The following is a 7776-nucleotide window of genomic DNA, read 5'->3' as shown; positions in this document are numbered from 1 at the left end:
TCAGCTTAGTATATAGTCTCAATTATAGCTTTCAGATGATAGTGCTTCCATCTAATCAGCTTAGTAGGAATCCAAGGAATGCTTCTTTAGTGATTGAGCAAAACATAGTTCGATTTGAAAGTTAAGATATGTAGCCTAGATATTCCCTAGAGTTTAGTATAAGCATAGAGATGATAGATATGATCCACCATCATCCTAGTGGAAGTTTAATGTTAACTTTAGATGACAAAATTGTGTAGGTCAAGATCAAGGGTATTTTAGAGATTATGTATAAGCTAGTAGTAAAGTCTTTTACTTGCTGAGTGTTTTGTCACTCACTCCCTTACTTTCATATGTCTAGGATGCAAATGAACATAATGACTACTAGACAAATGGCGGCCAATAAACATTTCCGTCATTTCTTTTTATTAAGCTTTTATAGTATCATTGATTTCTATTTATTTGGCTACACATATCTTGACTTTTCAGTTTATGTTCATAGTTTGAGACATCTTTTATACACTTTTGATACTTTTTTTAATAGGGGTATTTTAATAATTTGTTCAATGATTAATAAATGAGGTTTCTTTTAAAGATTTTATGAGTTTTATTATATGTTTTTTAAAATAAATGCATGCTCAAATAGTCAATTCAGTGATATCTTCCTCCGAATAACAATACTTCTATAGAAGGGTGTTACAATATCATAAATTTAACATCAAGTTCTCACAACATAGCATATCAATTTATATACAAACACATCATAATCCATTTCCCATTCTGCCAATTATGAAACACATAACATGTTATCCTCATATAACACACTATTACAGAACCATGGTATTCTCCACAAATAATCGAACTATAGAAAAAAAAAAAGTACGTCAACTACTTACATGACCTTCAAAATCTAGCTAAGTTTTCATGTGGCAAGGTATCTAGTGATTCAACTTCTCCTCTAATGTCCTCTGACCATGCTCTAAGCTCATAATTTCCCTTTGTGTGGCTCTATGAAAGTTATGCATAAATAAACATGTCAGGTTTTGTGCCTCTTTTTAGTTTACCAAAATAATGTCACGAACGATCATGCCTCCTTTATCCACAATCTTTCCTTTAGTTACATGACTGGAAACATGTTTTGAGATTGTTAAGAACCGAATCCTTATTCAAATTGAAATTTGATGAATGGATACATGGATGTGCATTCCAAACACACACAGTCATTATTCCTGCTTTCCTTGGCCACTTTTCATGCCCAATGTGAAGTGACTATTTTGCCTTCCTTAAGGCATGCATAGGCATATGCCCTTGTGATGCACAATCATTCATGCATCCAAAACACACATAATCAAATTTAAATGCAAGGAAAAAGGCATATATGCCCTTATACATACCTTTGAATGTTACATTTATGTCTTGATCTTATCCCACATTTCTTGTTCAAGAAAAGTTGTAAAAGGTCATTTGTCCCACAATGTTTGTTTAGAAGATTTATAAGAAGTTTTTTCTTTATAGATATGTTGTTTTGTTTTTAGATGAGGTGATCCCAGATAGTGAGAGACATTGATGGAATTATGAGGGGCTATTAAATTATGTAATAGGGCTCTTTGGGATTCAATAATTAAAAAGAGTTTCCATGATTTTTTTCATTCTAAAAATTGCACTGTCATAAAGAGCTTTATGTCTTTTCATTAAAGGTTGATTTATTAATTAATGGGGTTTTCAAATATACCACTTTAGGTTGGCCTAAACTAAACATGTCAAAGGTGTCAGGCTAAACCGAGCCTTCTTTTTTTGGCACGGCCGGTGGGGACCCAACACACACTATAACATCCCTTGGGTCGACCCGACCCAACAAAACACGTTGCATATTTTTTTTAATTTTATTAATCATTTATTATTACATAGGGAATCCAAATAATTTACATAAGGAATTCAAAAGTATTCATTAATGTCATGAGAAATTAAAAAGTAATAATAAATTTATTATTAATTTTATGGAAAACCGAAAGATGATGTGAGAAATTTAAATTTATTAATTATTTGTTATTATTATTATGAGGAAACTAAAAAATTAGTATGGAAAATGTAAAAGACATAACAAAAAATAATAAAAATTTGAAAAAAAAAATGATTTAATTAAAATAGACATAAAATTTTGTATCCAAATTTTTTTAGACAAACTTTTAATAAATTTACTCTTTAAAGCAAATTCAATATTTATTCCAATAATACTCTTCTCTAATAATTACTTTTTTTTAATTATGTTTTTTTTTCAATAACATACTTTAACATCATCACATTGATTGTAAGTTTGGTAACTTATAAATTAAAACATTCATAAAATTGTTCGAGAACAAGTTCATTTTTTATTTGATTGTTGATATATTAATATCAAGATGAAAAACAGAACAAATGAAAATAAGAGTGCAGGATTTTAGTATTTCAAAAATTGTTTAAATTATAAATTAAAAAATTGAATGAAAACAATTGTTTGTCATTAATATAAAAAATATGTATATAAAAATAATCTAAAAAATATCTATATAAAAATATTTATGTCCATGAGTGTTAGAAGTGCGAGAGCATTCTCGTACTTATTTATATAAATATTTTTATTTATATAAAAGAATTTTATAAAAATAAAAATATTTTTATTTATATAAATAAAAATATTTATCTTGCACTCATGTACATAAATATTTTTATATACATATTTTTTATATTAATGATAAACAACTGATTCCATTCAATTTTTTAATTCATAATTCAGACAATTTTTGAAATACTAAAATCTCACACATTCTCTTGCACTGGCACTTGCATCTTTTCTATTTTTCATTCCAATTTGGATATATCAACAATCAAACCAAAAATCAATCTATTTTCAAACAAGTTTATAAATGGTTCGATTCATAAGTTATCCAACTTACAATCAATGTGATAGTGTTGAAGTATACTGTCGAAAAAACACTGTCGAGAAAAAAACACGATTGAAGAAAATAATTACTAGAGAGGGGTATTATTAGAATAAATATTGAGTTTACTTTAAAAAGTAAATTCATTAAAAGTTTGTCTAAAAAGGTTTAGGCACAAAATTTTGTACCTATTTTAATTAATATCCCTAAAAATATATATATATAATTAACAGGTCTACCTACCAAAAGTTCACAATCTAACCCGTTAAGACCCCAATACAATATGACTTGTTGTAGCACAGGTTGTGTCGTGGACATATATATTTTTGTAGGCTGGCCAGTACAAAGTCCGCTGACTGTGCAACTCAAAGTCGACCCGACATGATTTGTAGGCATGGTGGGTTGCACTGACATGACCCACTATTGTGTCTAACTCAAACCAAATATTTTTGTTTTCTTTCTTGTGAGTTTGCTCCTTATTTTTTGTAGGTTCAAGTGTTGCATCTTAACAAAATCATTTACACCCCTAAATAGTTAATGTAATTGATGAGCAATGTTATATATACATATGCTTGGGTGTGTGCACAGATGAGATGTTGTTGTGCGGTTAAATATTATTTTATCATTAATTTGAAATCACTCAATCGTATAATATCAAATCATCAATGTACCAAATTGTAAACTAAAAAATGTATGTACATAGTTTTTTTATTATAATTAATTTTTCATAATATATTTTTCTTAACAATAAAACTATATATATCTATTTTAAATAATAAATAAACATATATTGATTAAATAATTTTAAATTAATAATAAAGTAACATCTAATTATATAATAATATATATAAATATATATTTATTTATATACTTAAAATAAATACGTATAATATTACTTTTTTTTATAAGCTTTGTTCTATTGTCCAATTACAAGTCTACCTAGTTTAATTTACTTTGAAGCATCCCATAAAATTAATATCTAAATTATATAAACGTACATAAACCATTTATAAAAATATTACATTGGCGCAAATGTGTGTAAAAAAATATGTTCATAACAAATTCGTATGATGTAATTTTACGCGTCTTTTTGTGCATTACTGGTGGTGGGTGGGGGGCGGCGGCTAGTCAAGATTGACGAACAAATTTACGTAATTTCTCACGTCAGAATTTTTTTTGTAGCCCCACCACTGTGGGATGCAGGTTTCGTCTTCGCTTTCTAGGTTTTTTTTTTTTTTTTTATCACACTCATTGCTGCTCTTCTTGTCTCCCACCACACTATAAATACTCACTCATTCTACAACTTCAGCAACTTAACACTTTTATTACTAAAACAGCAAGCTCAAAGCCTCAAACATGTCCGAAGAAACTCCTCGTATTCCTCTTCTCACCCCCTACCAGATGGGCCCGTTTAATCTTTCTCACAGGTGGGTATTATAACTTTGAAAATATTACATTTTGCACCCCTTGTACTCCATTTCTATTGGTTTTTGTTCATGGGTTTGGATCAATTAATATGATTCTCTGACTTCCGGGTAATTGAACTTTTGCTTTGTTGGGAAGGAGCCACCAAGGACCCAGTGGGTGCTCATGTCCCCATTGACTCCTAATGTTTTTGTTTGATGGGTTTGGATTAATATGATGTTTTGACATCTGGGTAAGGTTTTTCTTAGCTGGGTTTTTAACTTTTTATATAGTGGCGCAAGCAGGGAAGGAGCCACTGAGGGCTGAGTGGGGGCTCCATGTCCCAATGACATTGGCTGATTGAGCTAATCTCCTTCTATTTTGTCTTAATTTGTAACAAAAGCCGTCTTCTTCTGTGAAAGTAGTCAAGTATCTATGTCACCCATTTTTCCATGTTTTGACTTTTTTTCTTCAACCTCCAGTATAGTTCAAGTTTTTATTTTTCTTCTTTGAGATAATAATTGCAATTTTTCTCTTACATTTATGGCTAAATTTTTCTTCTTTCGTAGTAAAAGTATTAATTGACACCTCTACTTTTAATTTTCTAGTCCAGCTTTTGTATTTTTGATATTTCAGTTATTAAAAAATCTTGGTTCCGACGTTGGGCCCAAGGATCACTGAACAAAATTGGGGAGACAGTCTATATAAACTGTTTGTTTATCTCTTGTTTTGACCTGCTGATTCTTCAGCTGAGATGACACTTTCCTATTTAAAAAATAGCCTTTCATGCATGTAAATTTGCTAATGGGTTAAAATAGTGGTAAAGTAGTATAGTGTTGCAATTTTATGACTTTTTTTGGATGGAAAACTGCAGTTCTTTGTTAGGTATTATCGAACTTTATGGTTGATTTTCTGTTGTATGTTTCAGAGTTGTTTTGGCACCACTGACTAGACAGAGATCTTATGGCAATGTTCCTCAGCCTCATGCCATCTTATATTACTCTCAGAGAACCACCAAAGGTGGTTTTCTCATAACTGAAGCCACTGGTGTTTCTGACACTGCTCAAGGGTAATTAATTTTGTTTATATATGTCTTAGATAAGAATTGTAAGAGGACTTGAGGTTTTAATTTGAATTATTTTGGTTGAAATTTGATAAGCTCTTTTGTTTCTTTGATTTTTTAGGTATCCACATACTCCTGGTATATGGACAAAGGAGCAAGTTGAAGCATGGAAACCTATTGTGGATGCTGTTCATGCCAAAGGTGGGATCTTCTTTTGTCAGCTTTGGCATGTGGGAAGAGTTTCAAATAAAGGTTTGTTCTATTTCTCTCTCTTTTGTATGTTGTAATGGCTGAATCATTTCTGGGTTTATCAAGTTTTAGTAAGAGCTCAATCGTTTTCTTTTTCTTTTTTCTTTTTTTGTTTTTATGTTTCATTTATGTTGCTTTGGTCAGATCTTTAACTGTTCTCACTCTCTTGTCTATTCAGATTTTCAGCCAAACGGTCAAGCTCCAATCTCCAGTACTAACAAGCCATTGACACCTCAAATTAGATCTAATGGCATTGATGTCGCACAGTTCACACCTCCAAGGCAACTAAGCACAGATGAAATCCCTCAGATTGTGAATGATTTCCGGATTGCTGCTAGGAATGCTATTGAGGCTGGTAATTTTTACCCTTAATTTTCTATAAAAGTTTTCATAACCCACATCTAGTCCTGATATTCATAATGCTAATGTTGTGCTCATGTTGTGTATAGGTTTCGATGGAGTTGAGATTCATGGTGCACACGGTTACTTAATTGAACAGTTTATGAAGGATGAAGTGAATGATCGGACAGACCAGTATGGTGGATCGCTTGAGAACCGTTGCCGATTTGCACTAGAAATTGTTGAAGCTGTTGTAAATGAGATAGGAGCAGAGAGAGTTGGGATAAGACTATCTCCCTTTGCAGACTTTATGGAAGCAGGGGACTCAAATCCAAAAGCATTAGGCCTCTACATGGCAGAGTCCTTGAACAAGTATGACATTCTTTATTGTCACATGGTTGAACCGAGAATGAGAGCAGTTTTAGAAAAATGTGAATGTCCTCACAGTTTACTGCCCATGAGAAAGGCTTTCAATGGTACTTTTCTTGTTGCCGGTGGTTTTGACAGGGAAGATGGAATCAAGGCTATAGTTGAGGGTCGCGCAGATCTTGTTGTTTATGGTCGTTGGTTCTTAGCTAATCCTGATTTGCCGAAGAGATTTGAGCTCAATGCCCCTCTCAATAAGTACCATAGAGATACTTTCTACACAGAAGATCCTGTTATTGGTTACACCGATTATCCATTCCTTGAAAGGACAGATTAGGATTTTTATTTGGTTATTTGGCCTTGTTTTTTTAACTCAATGTAATTTCTATTATGGTTCTACTTTATTTTCTTATATCTTTTAAGTGTTATTTTTTGTGCTTGTATGAATTTAGAAAATAACTCAACTGGTAATAAAATAATAAGGGCAACGACTGCTTATTATTTTTATTTTTTTGTCTGCACAGATGACTATAATTTTCTCTCCAAATGACTATTTTAGTGTGAATTGTAGCTGCAATTACTCATTTATGTGCTTATAATGTAAATTTACAAACAACTATGATATAGAATTATTATATTTTACCATGTAACCTTTCATTTAAAATGTTTTACTGCTGAGTGGTAAACAAGATTTCACTTTGGACATATTTGCCTTTGTCAACATATAACTAGATCTAACAAATGGGTAGGGTGGGTCAGGGGCAAGCCAGATCGATATGGGTATTGATACAAAATAGATTGAGTTATATGAGTGATGATTTCTAAATTCATACTTAGCCCGACGGATACGGGTTGCCCTGCGAGTTGTCTATTAATATTAATTTTTCACTATTTTTTTTTTTTGTTTTTGTTATTTTAATATATTATATTTTAATTTTCAATTTTTTCTCTTCAAATAATAAGTATTTCATAGAGGAATGAAATTTTATTTCAAATTATAATTTTTTTTAATAAATTTGAAGAATTTTATTATTAAACATGAAATAAATATTTATAGCAAAAATTTTTATGCTCATATTTTTTAAATTTATTTTCAATACAACAATTTTTTTAATTATAGGACAGATTTGAGTTCATTTCATGTCAAGAGAAATGAAAATATGTAAAATTTGTGTTAAGTGTGTTGTAAGTTTGATATTAAAGTGGAAAAAAAAGTGACCCATGGGCACTGGCGGACATATTTGACCTATCCACAAAAATTCACTACCTATGAGTATGGGTCTAAAACAGATATGAGTTTAAAAATCTAAAATTTATACCTATATTTAAATAAATTACCCATGGGTTACATAGATGACCTGCCCATTTTGCCCCTCTACATATAACACGTTAATGCCGCATTCCGGGGGCATGTTGAGCGAAAAGTGCTCACTTTGCCATCTTTCAATTTTGTTTTTT

General features: G+C 31.0%; 1 protein-coding gene across 2 annotated transcripts; it reads left to right on the top strand.

The window, feature by feature from the left end:
* The first annotated feature begins 4198 nt into the window (after positions 1 to 4198).
* LOC123230184 (12-oxophytodienoate reductase 2-like) lies at positions 4199 to 6825 on the top strand. 2 transcript variants are annotated; one of them, XM_044656341.1, is made up of 5 exons: positions 4199 to 4324; positions 5230 to 5370; positions 5486 to 5610; positions 5792 to 5968; positions 6063 to 6825. In XM_044656341.1, exons 1-5 carry the CDS (start codon positions 4254 to 4256, stop codon positions 6653 to 6655), a joined length of 1107 nt encoding a protein of 368 aa, XP_044512276.1. In that variant the 5' UTR covers positions 4199 to 4253; the 3' UTR covers positions 6656 to 6825. The 2 variants fall into 2 exon arrangements, with proteins under 2 accessions (XP_044512276.1, XP_044512275.1); XM_044656340.1 differs by having other exon boundaries at positions 4200 to 4324; positions 5486 to 5616.
* Positions 6826 to 7776: the final 951 nt, after the last annotated feature.

The sequence above is a fragment of the Mangifera indica genome, chromosome 11, assembly GCF_011075055.1.
Source record: "Mangifera indica cultivar Alphonso chromosome 11, CATAS_Mindica_2.1, whole genome shotgun sequence".
Lineage (NCBI taxonomy): Eukaryota > Viridiplantae > Streptophyta > Magnoliopsida > Sapindales > Anacardiaceae > Mangifera > Mangifera indica.
This window is presented reverse-complemented; position numbering and strand designations above follow the sequence as displayed.